The sequence below is a fragment of the Cyprinodon tularosa genome, unplaced genomic scaffold (genome assembly GCF_016077235.1).
Source record: "Cyprinodon tularosa strain WSP-4 unplaced genomic scaffold, ASM1607723v1 ctg99, whole genome shotgun sequence".
NCBI lineage: Eukaryota > Metazoa > Chordata > Actinopteri > Cyprinodontiformes > Cyprinodontidae > Cyprinodon > Cyprinodon tularosa.
The window spans coordinates 893,690-909,361 of NW_024039773.1; the positions used below are offsets into that span (position 1 = coordinate 893,690).

Genomic DNA, 15,672 nt, shown 5'->3' on the forward strand with positions numbered 1-15,672 from the left:
GCTACAAGCATAATAAGTGTAAAGGATTGCCTTCGAATCAATGAGTCCATGCAATCAACTGGTTTTCCTTAGATAGAAAACTGAATCAATTTGACTGGATGATCTGTTGAACTATAAAGTACAATATAATTGAATCCTGGATACATCTAACTTAAATATAACTGCTGATGTGGTAGGTTGTGCTAGCATCTTCTTGTTTTTTATATATGTGTTGTTAATTTGGGTGGAATACATTTCTAGTGGAACAAACTGCTCCCTGGTCACATGACAGAGACAGAAAGGGAGCTGCAGCAGTCAGTTCAGTCTCTCTCTCAGAGAGTTTAAAACCCACAGGAAACAGGATTTAATTCTGGTGTTCTTCTTTTTATAAATGCTTTTTTTTATTATTTGTTTATAAATTATCCATGTAATGTATTTTAGAAAAGCTCAATGTTTGTTCTTTTTCTGGAAAAAAAAAGCCTTACCATTTTATTCCTAAACCGTCTTCAGGAAGACGGAGACCCCCCGGTAAACGAGAGCCTCAGCATCGAGAACACGCTGTGGGCCAGCACGGTCGTCGCTTCTGGTAAACGTCTGCTTCGTATTACAGCAATAAAACAGCAATAGTTCAGCAAGTTAACCCCAGTCATTGCTGCTTCTGGGACTGCTCATCCAATATTTAGTGAAAAATTACTGGAAGAGGCAAAACATTGTTCATTTATGAATCGCTCTGTGAAACTTGAGGAGAATCGTTAAAAAAAAAGACGTGTTTTTTTTTCTCTCCTGAAGGAGAGTAAATCCACCTTAACCCGCTTTAACATGTGTTACCCATTATGCAATTGGAAATCTGACTTTCTTCATTTTAGAAAAGTCCATTCATGTCAGGATTATGTGTCTGGGAAACATCTATCTGACATATTATGGTTGATGTTGGTGCTTTAGTCTGCTACCCTGAGGCACTTTTTGGCTTTTTTCTCTCCCCTCACCCCAGGCACGGTGGTGGGGGTTGTGATTTACACAGGCAAGGAGCTGCGGAGCGTCATGAACACCTCCAACCCACGGCACAAGGTACAGTAGAGAGCTGCAACCTAAAGCACAACTTTAGACTTTATTGATCAGGGTTCCCGCGGGTCCTTAAAAAGTCTTAAAAGGCATTGAATTCTTCAAAATAAAACTAAGGCCTTAATTGGTATTAAAATGTCTTAAATCAGTCTTTCGTAGGTCTTAATTTTTAAAACATCATAAATAGGATTATTTTTACTACGATTTATTTATGTAATCTAAATAAAACGTTAAAATTCACCATTTTTATTTATTTATTTTATTTAAAAAAAGAAATAACGGCTCGCCAATATTGGTTCCGTCCCGATAGCTTTTCAAAATTTGGAACAGTGCAGTGGTTTATGTTAAAATAAACCTTTGGGTTAAGTTGTCGTGTTTCTTGTGAATTTGGTCTTAACTTTTTATTTCAAGTGGCATTAAAAAGTCTTAAAAAGTCTTGCATTTTAGGCCCCGTCCACACGAAGTCAAACCCTGGCCTAAACGCACACATTTTTCACCAAACCAGCCTCTCATCCATACGAAGCCGGCGTTTCGGGGGTCTGTAAACGATCTTTTTTTTATTAAGCCTTCAGAGTGGGAAGATTTTGAAACGGCGTTTTCGCGTTTCCATCTTTAAGCTCTAACCGCATTTTTTTTCTTACACGCATGCGTCATAGCGTCGCCTCTAAACACGCATGCGCGACACAGTATCACAACAACAATGGCGCCGTACTGTGTTGAATGGTTGCTGCTCATGCTACTCACCCTGCTGTCGGGCTTACAACAGAATCTTCTTCTTCTGGAATATCTCCAGGAAGAACAGAGCAATATCGACCACATAGTTCAGCACCTGAATTTGACTGAACCACGAAAATGGACCCGCAAGGCAACCATGTATAAATATTAGTGCGCATGCCCAACATTTCGTCGCCTATTTTTGCTTTGGCACCACAGCGCCACTTATAGACCTGGCATACATTTTGTAGCGTTTTCATGCATTCGTGTGGACGATCACATTTATTTTTACGTCTCCGTCTTTACGACAAACGTTCTGGAAAATATTAGCGTTTCGTGTTCGTTTTGACTTCGTGTGGACGGGGCCTAACTTGCCTTATGCTGTAGGAACCCTGATTGATGTTTCTGCTATGAAATATTAACTTTGCATACAGTGCCTTGAAAAAAGGATTCACACTCCCTCGACTTTATGGAGATAATATTTTCCAGTTTTATCAAAAGCAAAGAACACGTCTAAAAAGGAAATTACACTGGAAAAAATTGAAATCTAGATAAGTCATTTTTTCTTAAAATAAGTGCATTTGTTCTTGGATTGAGGAGGTAAAAGAGACATCTTGCCAATGGAAGAAGACAATTTACACTTAAAATAAGAAAACACAACCGCATTGTCTTATTTAAAGTGTATGTTATCTAATTATCTTATTTTAAGAGTAAAAATAATCATTCTATTGGCAAACTAGCTCATTTACAAACTCAAATTAAGTGTAAATATACTTAATATAAGGAATTTTTACTTAGTTCTAGATTGTTTTTCCAGCGTAGAATATAAAGCGTTTCAAAATGGGATTCTACACTGGAAAAATGAAAAAATTAAGTGTATTTACCATTACTTAAAGAGTAGGTAAATGAGATAGTTTGCCAATGGAATGAGTATTTTTAGTCTTTAAATAAGATAATTAGATAAAATGCCCTTGAAATCAGACAATGCAATTGTGTTTTCTTAGTTTAAGTGTAAATTGTCTCGTTCCGTTGACAAAATGTCTCTTTTACTTTCTCAATTCAAGACAAAATGCACTTATTTCAAGAAAAAATTGCTTATTTAGGTGTTGATTTTTTTTCAGTGTAAATAATGTAATCAAAAAAAGATTTTGAGAGTAATTTATTATGTTTTATAACCTTCTTTTGCAGTTTTTTTTTTCTTTTTTTCTTAAAATATTTTTAGATGTTATTTTAGATTCTTCTATTCCAAATTTATTCTTTAGATTTAATTATGTTTGACAATTTTTTTTTTAGAGTTTAGCGAGTTGGATTCTTTAAAATAATGTTGTCATTTGCAAAAGATGTTCTTTGCAACAATAGAGGAACAAAATTCGCTCCATACCTTTGAATATTTAATTGTGTTTTATGCTTGCTGATATGTTGTTCCCTGAGGTATTAAAGTGAGGAAGTTTGCTTCTTTCGACCCGGTCAGGTGGGTTTGTTCGACCTGGAGGTGAACTGTTTGACTAAGATCTTGTTCGGGGCCCTGGTGGTGGTGTCGCTGGTCATGGTCGCTCTCCAGCACTTTGCGGGCCGTTGGTACCTCCAGATCTTCCGGTTCCTTCTCCTGTTCTCCCACATCGTGCCCATCAGGTACAGAATGAATGAAGTGGATAATTCTGTGGTTGTGTGAGACTCTTAAGTATCGTTTGTCTGCTTTATGCAGTTTGCGAGTTAACCTGGACATGGGAAAGATGGTCTTCAGCTGGATGATCAAGAAAGACTCCAAGATCCCGGGGACGGTGGTGAGGGCCAGCACCATACCGGAGCAGCTCGGACGGATCTCCTACCTGCTTACTGACAAAACAGGTCTCACTTCAGTGCATGCTCTTTGTTCTCTGAGCAATAGATTTACTAGGGGCCAGCAAGTCCAGCTCTAAAATGAGAGCTTATGGTAAATGACTTTAGTGTTTTCCTTCCCTGGGGGCGATGCTCTGTGGTGGGGTTTCTGCTACCTATTGAAACCTTAAACCATAAAAAAAAGAGCCCAAAGTCTCTCATCCATACACGCATTTACAGCCCAGCAGCCTTTAGCGCTGGACTTCCTCAGGCGTGAGGTGTTGTACGTCAGATTTACAGCCCTCATGGCCAATAAAATGATAAGCTATTTCCCCATCCAAAGTGCGATTAGGGCCAGCGAGGTCTGCAGGTCAGGCTAATGTATGAGCACGACCTCGCAAGTCTTTTTGATATACTGGCAGAAAATGCTTTTAAAGTAAGTGTGAGGATTCAGAGGTCGGCTTCTGGCTTTCAGTTACCGCTTGTCAGCTGCTAAATCTGCTTCAGCTCGATTATTGGGATCAAATTATTTTCAGCTGAATGATGCTGCTCTGTCTCTCTTGAGTTCCTATAATGTCTTGCAAAAGGAATGGGTTATTGTAGGTGGAAAAAAAACAAGGTATAGAATATTTTTAGGGGATTTCAAAGAATCGTTAGCCGTTAAATTTTTAAAACCAGCACATCCAAATTTAGAGGTAAGACAGGGTTCTTCAAAATAAAACTAAGGCCTTAATTGGTATTAAAATGTCTTAAATCAGTCTTTCGTAGGTCTTAATTTTTAAAACATCATAAGGATATAGGATTATTTTTATTACGATTTATTTTTTTAATCTAAATAAAACATTAAAATGGACAATTTTTTTTTTTTATTTAAAAAAAATAACGGCTCGCCATTATTGGTTCCGTCCCGATAGCGGAACCAATAAAAGCGTTGTTGCGGCCGGGACATTTTGGAGATGCACCATTAACTTTTTGTCTGGAAAACATGAGCAAGTGTAAATGGAACCAAAATAGTCTCCAGCCAAGAGTTTTCTCCATGGCTAAAACCAGGGAACAGACATGAGGCTCAGTGGATTTAGTGCAAGAAGTCATTCAAGCTCAGAACGATGGGAATTAAGGCAGTGGAGTCGCACATGCGAAGCGCGAAACACAAAGCGTCAAAATGGAGTTACAGAGAAACAGCCGGTATTTCTCAGTTTAGTTCCACCCTTGTCTCTGCAACGCCTCCACTTATCACCAAATCAAACATACTAAGAAAACCATACAAAGAAAAATAGCTGCAAAAAAGACTTAGCACTGGTTATGTTGGGGCTTTAAAACTGATTTGTTTTGTTCCCTGCTAAAACAAAGTTTGTGAATTCAGTTAAATAATTGTTAAAATATATCTGTCATTTGTGTGTTTTTAGCTTTCTTCCTGTATGGGAAGCTTTTCAAAATTTGAAACAGTAGTGCAGTGGTTTATGTTAAAATAAACCTTTGGGTTAAGTTGTCGCAAGCAGGTTTTTCTGTGTTTCTTGTGGATTTGGTCTTAAATTTTTACTTCAAGTGGCATTAAAAAGTCTTAAAAGGTCTTGAAGTTAACTTGCCTTATGCTGTAGGAACCCTGTAAGAGCAAGTAATTATTTCGCACGTCTCAAGTTTTTATCCTCCTGAGTCAAGTTATGATGGATAACGGAAGTCCTTTCAAGTCTTTCTTAAACAAGGTTAAATTACGCTATATCTAAATAATTGATAATCTTTTTTAAAATCTGTGTTTATCTCATATGAAGAAAAAAGAACATTAAATCTGTAAAAAAAAAAAAAGAAAAACTAGAAGAAACAAAATTTATAAAAAAAAACCTGAAACAAAATTTATGAAAAAGCCTGAAAAGTTTCTTCAAAATTTGTTTTTTCTGTAAAAGAAAAAAGTTTGAAAAAATAAAATTCGGCAGTAGAGCACAGTTACTCTTAAAACCATTTTAAATGTTTTTTTTTCAAGTTTATTTTCTGGACTACTTTTTTTTTCAGATTTCCATTAACAGAACATTCTTTTCGTGCAACAATAATGGAACAAAATGCACTCCATAACAACCTTGTTTGTTTGTTTTTTTAACAGGCACCCTTACCCAGAATGAAATGGTGTTCAGGCGTCTCCACCTTGGGACTGTGGCGTATGGGATGGACTCTATGGACGAAGTACAGAGCCATGTGTTTAGTGCATACACGCAGGTAAGAGAGAAAAACACTGAAAAGGATCAGAAAGGAGGAAAATATATATAAAAAAAAGCATTATGTTTAGAAAGAGTTGAGTTTGGCTGAACGCTTCCTGATCTCATATGACACTCTTTGTCCCCTTGACACCAGAGGTTAGTGAAGCAGGAAACAGGATCAGCCCACAAGCGAAGCGCTGACAGGACTTCTTTAATGACGCCGTCATTAACCCTTGGAGCACACGGCCTTCCAAAAATAACTCCACCACGATGCAAAAATCATTTATATTTACTCGACACATCTGGTTATGTTTACAGAAGCCCTATCTGAGCAGAGACTGAAAGATCTCTGCTCCTTTTTTAGAAACACTTTGGCAGGAATCAGAGACTTTGTTAGGTTGAACTATAGATACATACGTATTGACTATAAGACCCAATAAAATGAATGTACAGCATAATTAAAGCATTTTATTTGACTTTATGCTGTGGAAAAGTTTTACTGAAACGTGATTAGGTCGTATCGTTCAAAGGGGAAGAGTCGCGTTATACGTCTACACTAGGCCTGCAGCTGACGATTATTTTGCAAATCCATTAATCTGTCGATTATTTTTTCAATTACTAAAATAGCAAAAGGATCTTTAAAGAGGATTTTTTATGAAATTGAATATGAAAAACGAGGTGTAACTGAAATTTTCCACTTGAGGAGTTCTGGATAGAGCAAATTGACAGATGAAAACGTTTTTTTTTGTCTTAAATGCAAAATATTTACTTATTTTTTTTACAATGTTTCTGCTCTAAGTGGGTCGCTCTGTCAGCTTAAGGCATACAATGGAAAAACGATCTAGAAATAAGTAAAATTGTGTTAAATTATGTGTATTTACCGTTGATTTGAGTCAGTAAATGAGATAGTTTGCCAATGGAATGAGTATTTTTACTCTTAAAATAAGATAATCTGATAATATGCACCTGAAATAAGACAACGCAATTGTGTTTTCTTATTTTAAGTGTAAATTGTCTTGTTCCATTGGTAAAATGTCTCTTTTACCTCCTCATCCAAGAACAAATGCACTTATTTTAAGAAAAAATTACTTATCCAGTTTTGTTTTTTCCAGTGTATTTTACAGTCTATACTTCCTTTAACAATTAATCGATTACTAAATTAGTTGACGATTATTTCAGTTCATTGTTTCAGCCAAATAAAAGACCAAAAACCATTTGATTGTGGTAAATTAAGGTGATATACACAAAGCATTTGTCCTGACAGTGTTAAAGTAGTTTATTTTTTTTCTTAGTCTCAACAAAATTGCAGCACGATAAGCAGACAGGGCGCCATCTGCTGGCAGGACTGCAGAATGGGACAACAAATGGGGACAATTGAGGCAGCTACTTCACAGGATGTTTTCTCTTCTCCACAATGTATCTGTTTCCACCATAGAAATTATATACGCAGACGCCTACCGAAGAGGATAAGGGCCACTGGAAAAAAAAAAAAAAAAAAGTTAACTGATTTTTTAATTTTTTTTTCAGTTTAATATGGGAAAAAAGTCAGAATTCTGACTTTAATCTCAGAATTTTGACTTTTTTCACAGAATTCTGACAGATAACAAACATGTTAGCATCAAGCCATAGCCATGTCTGTTTTAGAGACTAGCTCTCTCATTTTAATGACCTTCTGCTCCTCCATTAATGAGGGGACCCCTCAGGCACGTAAAAAGTTGCCTAATTCCGTAATTTTCCACCAATGTGTCACTGGCCACCTCAAACAACTCACATGTTTGTTAGTGAAGCTGAGTGCTCCCACATCTCTTCCTTCATGGTGCCCATCTACATTAAAATCAAAAATTCTGAGATTAAAGTCAGAATTCTGACTTTTTTTCCCATGTTAACCTGAAATAAAATTTAAAAATCAATAAACTTTTTTTTTTTTTTTCCAGTGGCCCTAATCCTCTTCCGTAGACGCCTCATTGGACGCTGGCTGACGTGCCTAGAGGGCGGACATCTTGGATAGGACCAAAGTTTAGACAGCTGCTCTGAATAAATAGGAGGCGCCTTAGATCTCATTTAATTTGTTCACATGAAAAATCAGTCAGAGATAATATTACAATAATCCCTTACATGTCACCACTTAAGAGACCAAAATAAACTCTAAGATTATTTTTTAGGTCACCCAGAGGTCAACTATCCCCCCACACTGCATGAAAAGTGAGATTTTCGTCCCCGTAAACTCCCGCAGATCTGCCTGATTTTCGTCAGTTTCCGACAATTTGCAACCCGTGCTTGTCCGCGTTTGTCGTGCCACAAATTGTCGGAAACGGACTCTGACGTATGTGGAGAGCGATCAGCTGTACTAATGGCCCTAATTAGCATATGAATGCAGCAAACCCGCGCGGCTGGCCAGGTCTGGCTTGAATAACCTACTCAGTATTGGCTGAAACCACTATTCTCAAACAAATGAAATCGCTCGTGATTGGCAGCAAAACCACACGTGGCCACGCCAGGCTTTAATTTTCTTACTGAGTATTGGACGGAACCACTTCTTTTTAAACAAGTAAAGTCGCTCGTGATTGGTTGGCATATATATATATTTACATATAAATTTACATATATATATATTTATTCATATATATATATATATTTATTCATTCATATATTTATTCATTCATATATTTATTCATTCATATATTTATTCATTCATATGGTGTGTATTTATGTTATCCTACACTACTACACAATTATTATGCTACCATCAAGGACATGAATGAATTTATACAGGAAATGAACATTTGCAGGAAGCTGTTTATGCAAAGAAAGAGCTTTATTAAAACACACACAACTATATACAACGCGTATCCAAACACATGCGTTTCTAAAAATTAAAAGTCCGTGAACGGTCCGTTTGCTTCCTCGGGGTTGGAGGTAACTGGCAGCATTCCCTCCGAGGCAGGTCCGATGTGCAGACGCCTACTGTGCGTGGCCCTGTACTTCAGCATCGCTTCTAACCGGGACTGCAGCTTAACACAGAGTTCAGTGAGATCCGGCCTACGAAATGGCGGCGACCGTACAATCCATCCAGAGACACCGCCGAGGAAGGCGGACTTCCAGAGTTCCACTTCCTCATCTGCTAGCACACTCTGCCTCGCTTTCAGCAGCTGAAAAAAAAAAACAATGAATCAGCGCACTGCGTATGGACACAACACATCTATTAATGCACCTGAAAAATAGTCACCAAATAAAGTCTTACCCTCTTTCTTCTGGCCCGACTCCGAGCAGATAGCCTCCGCACGCAGCGTGTGGCTGGCAGCGTATATCTGAAGCTCCTGCGTACCGTCTGAAAATACGTCTTACAGGCAGCTGGAAAACAATTAAATGAGAGTGGTATAAATAAAAAATCAAACGCAAGTCACAGTAACAAGGAAGGAGAAAACATTAAAACAAGTCACTTACACACAATGTCGTCTTTATCAACATCGTGCAAATCTGGACTTGCTGATTATGGCTCCGAGCAAATAGGAGGTCTGTGAAAACAAAATGTATAGCTATGATCGGTATCCATCCGTATCCATTGCCTTTTACCGCAGAATGAAAGCATATTCTTTAAATCTTACCCTTGCTCCGGTTCATAGCGCCTGCAATTAGTCTCCGAGTTGTGAAGACGGCGTACTGCTTCCTGTAAATCACAAAAAATGCACTTTAATAAAGCTTGTTCTTGCAAGGCTAGGCTAGATAGGCTAATAGCTAGGCTGCTATTAGCCATAGCTTAGGCTAGGCTGCTTTTAGCCTAGCAGGCAGTAATCGAACATATATTTACCGCTAGCATCTCTTCTTTGAGTTCGTCTTGTTCGATGCAGAGTCGCCATCGCGTCCAAGAGGAGTTTTACCCCGAAATCCCCCATTCTCCGCTCCAGACCGCCTGCACAAAGCAAAGCATACATCCTCCACTGTGGATCCAGCCGCGCCGCTCTGAGTTTCTTGGAGATCGTACAGAGCATGCGCGAGATGAACCAGGGTTTCCGCGGATCAATAAAAATAATTAAAAAATCATTCTTTTTTTTTTTTTAAATCAAGGCCTTAATTGGCACTAAAATTATTTAAATATGTTTATCGAAGTATTTATAATTCTTTAATAAAAAATGCTTATAAAAACAATTTCGTCAGATATATTATATCGCTCCAGGCGGAGAAAAAGCTAGAGGATATATATATACGTATATATGTGTGTGTGTGTGTGTGTGTGTGTGTGTGTGTGTGTGTGTTTACATACATACAGGAGTCATGGAACTGTGCTTGCAGCTCCTTCATATTTCATGTACACTAATAACTTGTGTACATGGTTCTTGTTGATGGCATTAAAATCATTTCTAATAGCATTTAAATAGCATTAAATTAGAGTCACTCATTCCTGTATGAACCCTGTGAGCGCTTAATTTAATATGACATATTAAAAAAATCCCACCATCATCCAGCATATGTTCAGTTTCTGCCCAAATATATATATATATATATTTTTGTAGATTTTTGTAACGGGGATAAGGATAATTCAAAACTGCTTTTTTTTAATGAACTTGTTCACTACTTCCAAACTCAGCATCTCTTTTCATTCCTGTAATAAGAAGTTTCTTTTGAATGGATTTGATTAAAGTTTAAGTCCCTCGGTATAAAATAAATATTTTGATGGAGATGAGAAATCTGCTTCCTCGTTGGTGAATAACCAATAGTTTGGATCCAATCATTTAAATAAACGGTGTTAGTTTTTTTTTTTTTAATATATATATATATATAAGAATTGTGCTATAATTTCTAGTCACCGATCTGTTGCTGCTATATTTTAATTTGACGAACCGGAATTTGTCGATGTTCTTTTTCCTGTTTGGTGCGATTGCAATTGCGGATCTTGACCTGGCCGGACCTTATGACCACAGTGTACCAATCTTCTGATGGCTACTTCCAACAGGATAATGCGCCATGTTATAAAGTGAATCATCTCAGACTCATTTCTTGAAACTTTTCCACTTAAGTAATTGTGAATTGAGCATATTGACAGACAACATTTTATTTTTTATCTTAAATGCAATTTTTTTTTTATAATTACTGCTCTAAATGTATTGCTCTGTCAGCTAAAGATCTGTTTTGGTCTCTATACTTTAATTAAATAAATCAATTCAAGCTAAAATGTAAGAGGCTATACTGAGCCTGATCTCTTTGTATTCTTACCTTTTAGAAAAATGTCACTTGGAGTAAAACCCCCCCTGCAACCCTGGTTTGCATTTGTATAGCTCACAGCATGTTAATTTACATGTTAAAGCCTCCCCTAGAATTCCATGGGGGGGAGGCAAGGGGGGAACACTGCCTAAGAGAGTCCACGTCAATTTCTGACAATTTACGGGAGTTTTCAGCGAAGCCTGCAAATTGTCGTAAACTGCCGCTAACCTGAAGTTCCACGACAATCTACAGTGCCGCATATTGGCGAAAATCCCACTTTTCATGCAGTGCCATTAAGCTCCGGATACTTTTTCAGTGGTAGAACTGTCCTTGGTGCTGATTTGTTTTTAATGATACAATTATTTTTAATGAATTACAGCCGATGACATCAGCATCCCAGCAGATATTAGTGCTGCGCTCGTTCCTGATATATAGTTACTGCTTAACATCACCTGCCATTCCTGTGCTGGTATTGAATATAACAGTGGGCATGTTTACCTTATTCAATGGCTGGAATGATTGTTTGATATTTAAAATCGTAAGGAAGTGGCCGTTCCAACGGTTGCATTTCTGAATTCTCCGAAGTGGTGGACGACTTTACACGAGTGAATAAACTGATGAGATAGGTCGTTTATCAAGGGGGCGGGATTGTTGTGGCGGAAGATTCACAAGCAAGTTGGTTGGGGCCGTTGTCTGGGAAGCATCTTGCTAACCAGTTAGTAGTGATGTTATGAGATGAGCCGAGGCTCAGAGGTGTGTGTCGAGTAATGGAGGGGGCGTTTCCCCGAAGCGCGTGTCGAGGCATCATTCATTTAGAGGCGGGGCCAAAATTAATGACGTCCGATGCCTCGCTACCGTGATACCACGTGACCGCTTCGGGAAGTGGTTCAGAAAGCGCAAGAATTTTGACAGGCATCTAAACAGCCTCAGTGTTCGGTCAAGATGTTGGAGTTTGGAGGAGAGCTGCTATCAGCTGGATAGAGTTTGGATTGATTCTAAGAATAGATTGGTTGGAAAAACAACCAATGTAGTTGCTTAAAGGAATAGTACACTCAAAACATGATTAGCCTTCATTTTCTACTCACCCCCATGCTGAACAACACTCTGGAGTACTTTTTGGATATCTCAAATGCATCTGGAGATCTGGGAGGCTTCTTGCTGTCTGCTGACATTCAAATAATGGAGGTCTATGGCGCCCGAGGCAGAAAGGTCCATAAAAGTCCACAAAAAACGTGTCAATATTCCTCCATACTGCTCGTCCAATGTATTCCAAGTGTCCTGAGTGGGTAGCATCCAGAATTTACTCGAAACGAAGTCATTTAGAATGTTTTTAGAGCATAAACAGTAGTGTATAGGATTTCCTAAAAGCGCGTTCATGAGTCTACGGAAACCGCGGCAGACCAAACCAGATGAAAGCGCGCATTCAGCGTCTGCTCTGCCGATAATGCAAGCGTAGAAGAAGAAATGTGCTGTTTACCTGTGCAAAGAAAGAAACAACGAAAGAAAAATGTCTGAGGACTTCAGTGTTGAGGAAGAGCATGAGTTCTTTGCCGAGCTGAATGCGCACTTTCGTCTGGTTTGGTCTGTCGCTATACACTACTGTTTATGCTCTAAAAACATTCTAAATGACTTCGTTTCGAGTAAATTATGGACGCTACCCACTCAGGACACTTGGAATACATTGGACGAGCAGTATGGAGGAATATTGACACGTATTTTGTGGACTTTTATGGACCTTTCTGCCTCGGGCGCCATAGACCTCCATTATTTGAATGTCAGCAGACAGCAAGAAGCCTCCCAGATCTCCAGATGCATTTGAGATATCAAAAAAGTACTCCAGAGTGTTGTTCAGCATGGGGGTGAGTAGAAAATGAAGGCTATCATGTTTTGGGTGTACTATTCCTTTAAAACTAATTTGGTTAGAATAAACAATGTAATAATCAAAACTTGAGCAAACCACCGGACAAAGTCAGTGTTGACACGTTACTGTTAACTAGTATTTTCTCCCTCCTATGGCCATCTACTTAGGTGGCATCATCTGCAAGAGACAGGCTCTCACTCTAGACGTTGATGGTTCAAGACCTGTCTTTGACTTTTAAAACATTTTTTGAAAAAAATTACAAAAGATTTTATTATACACACCAACCGTTAACAATTTCAAGGGAACTTGAAAGGGGAAAAAAAGAAAAACGGTTGGAAAAAAAACACAGATTTTATTAAAAACTGTAGTTCTGCTGTCCACCAGTAGGTGGTGACATATTCACATGAAGCCTCATGAACTGTGGGGATCGTTGAAGCAATTTGGCCAAACGGTTCAATGCCTCATGAGGCTTCATCTCACCATCGCTACCAGTTAGCAGCTTAGTGCTAGCAGGTTCCTAATGGGAAATTATATTGGGACCAAGTAGCACTAAATTAGTGACTCAAATGAACAGTGCTGAGTGGCTATGACAGCGCATTAACCAGGTAGCTTGTATTGGTTTTGGGGGAGTGTTGGTCCAGTGGTTAGAGCAGTGATCTTGTGCTCTGAGAAGGTTGCAAGGACCCGGTTTGATCCCCACATCCCAGGGGGATGGGTTAAATGCAGAGAGTTGCTTTTCTCCGGAGTGCGATCAATAAAGTTCACTTATGTTTAATTTTATTTTTAAAATGGATTACTTTCGTTGTTTTAATGATGTTGCATTCTGCGTTTGTCCCCAGCCCACCCATGACCTACCGGCCTCCAGAGCTCCTGCAGCCACCAAGGTACGAAAGACCATCAGTAGCCGAGTTCACGAGGCTGTGAAAGCCATCGCCCTGGTGCACAACGTCACCCCGGTGTACGAGTCCAACGGTGTGACCGACCAGGCCGAGGCGGAGCAGCACTACGAGGACACATGCAGGGTCTACCAGGCATCTAGCCCAGATGAGGTACAAACCAGCTACTGGGAGAAACGCTTATGGTTTCTTTCTGCCATACTGATGGAATGCTGCTCCAAAAATCAAAACAAATAAAAAGTCCTGCTATGGAATAAAGTTTGTTTAAAAATGGAGGACCTTGAATCTCTGCTGTTACCTTGGGACCCTGTCACACCTTGCTGACTCAGCCAGCGTATGCTCTAGAACAGCGGACCCCAACCTTTTTTGCACCATGGACCGGTTATATGTCAGACAATATTTTCACGGACCGGCCTTTAAAGTGTGGGGGGTAAATATGATCAAATAAAATGATCCGACTAGCATAAAATCCAATAAAAACAGCATAAAAATAAAACTGACCATTATTTTGAATTAATGGGAGCCCTGAGCTTGTTTCTCCAAAACAAGCCGGTCCCATCTAAGCATAACCGGATACAATGACACAAAGTGTGCTCCTGATGTCCAGTCTGCTCCGTAGCTTTGTTTTGGTCGCCCTAAACGCAGGAAATAGGATGCAGGTTAGGGTTATAGATAAGATGCGTTGACCTGAATTAACCTGTTTCAAGAGGCACAGATGCGCCGACTGATGTAATTGGGAGAGAATACCCCAATTTTTAAAATATTTTTCAAAATAAAACATCACTCAGACTCTGATCGTCGATAAATTATTCTGTGCGGCCTGGTACCAAATGACCGACGGACCGGTACCAGTCCGCGGCCCGGTGGTTGGGGACCACTGCCCTAGAACGCTGACAGACGCTGAACTTTCTATGATTTTTTTTTTTTCAATCTTGGGCATATACATAGCATATTCATAACGAGTCCAGATCTCATGTCCAATGACAGCCTAATTTATACATAAGGCACGGCAGCATAATGCCCATGAAATGATGCACAAGCCAGTGTCTTGAGGGGGGCAACGATGTGCCCGGAGGCGCACGGTCTGCATATATAGACGTCTTTGATCGCTGTATTAACCTAGCTGCTGTTTCCCGCCCGCCCAAAAAAAAAAAGAGAAAAGAAAGAAAGAGGGTTTGCAGTCGCAGCAGATTCAGCGTCATTTCTGCTATGAAGTTTGTTGGCCGTTGTCATGGACGCAGGAAGGATCCATCACTCTCACCTTTTGGCTCACCCTATGATGGGGATGAAGTCTGGAGGAGAACCGACGGTTTCCTCCTGTGAACCCCCTTTATACCAAAACGCTGCCAATACGCCATTAAACGGTAGCTGGAAGTTAGAAACACGTTCAGCGCTCATCTGGAACACGTCAGATACCTTGATAGTCGTTGGAGAGAAGTTCTTGATGAGTTATGCACAAGTTACTCATAGGTTTTGGATAAGCTAGACGCCACGACTTATGAGTAAATTACACTTAACGTGCGTCATCGATCAGATAACTGACCTGGAACTTATGGCCCACACACACGAGGTGTTTCAGCGCGCACATAACTCGTACAAATCGTACCCATAACTTATCCAACGAATGCCAGCGTTTTTGCCAGATCTTTCGTACATCAGGCATACGCTGGTCTAAATCAAGGTGTGAAAGGGGCTTTAAATCTGCTACACTTCAACCTCTTTGAACTCAATTGTGCCCCACAATAAAACAACTGAACCTAAAATAAAAAACCTTAAATCAATTGTGATTTGCAGTTTTTAGAGCAGCAGAGCTCCACTTGCAGCCCATTCTGGATGCTTAGCTAAACAGGACATTTCCCTGGCATCAAGTGGGGGCGGCTTCTTCTGCTACCATCGTTCAATTAGAAAAAAAAAAAACCCCACCCACCCACTGACGGCTCCTCAATAATCTAAG

At 39.4% G+C, this 15,672-nt stretch overlaps 1 protein-coding gene across 1 annotated transcript in view; it reads left to right on the forward strand.

The window, feature by feature from the left end:
• The window catches only part of LOC119777215 (probable phospholipid-transporting ATPase IIA), an 83,396-nt gene that overhangs the window by 21,326 nt on the left and 46,398 nt on the right, over positions 1 to 15,672 (forward strand). The window contains exons 9-14 of the mRNA XM_038276024.1: positions 490 to 565; positions 971 to 1,047; positions 3,227 to 3,387; positions 3,461 to 3,603; positions 5,669 to 5,781; positions 13,662 to 13,871. Coding sequence (XP_038131952.1) covers positions 490 to 565; positions 971 to 1,047; positions 3,227 to 3,387; positions 3,461 to 3,603; positions 5,669 to 5,781; positions 13,662 to 13,871 — 780 coding nt within the window. The remainder of the gene's footprint in view (positions 1 to 489; positions 566 to 970; positions 1,048 to 3,226; positions 3,388 to 3,460; positions 3,604 to 5,668; positions 5,782 to 13,661; positions 13,872 to 15,672) is intronic.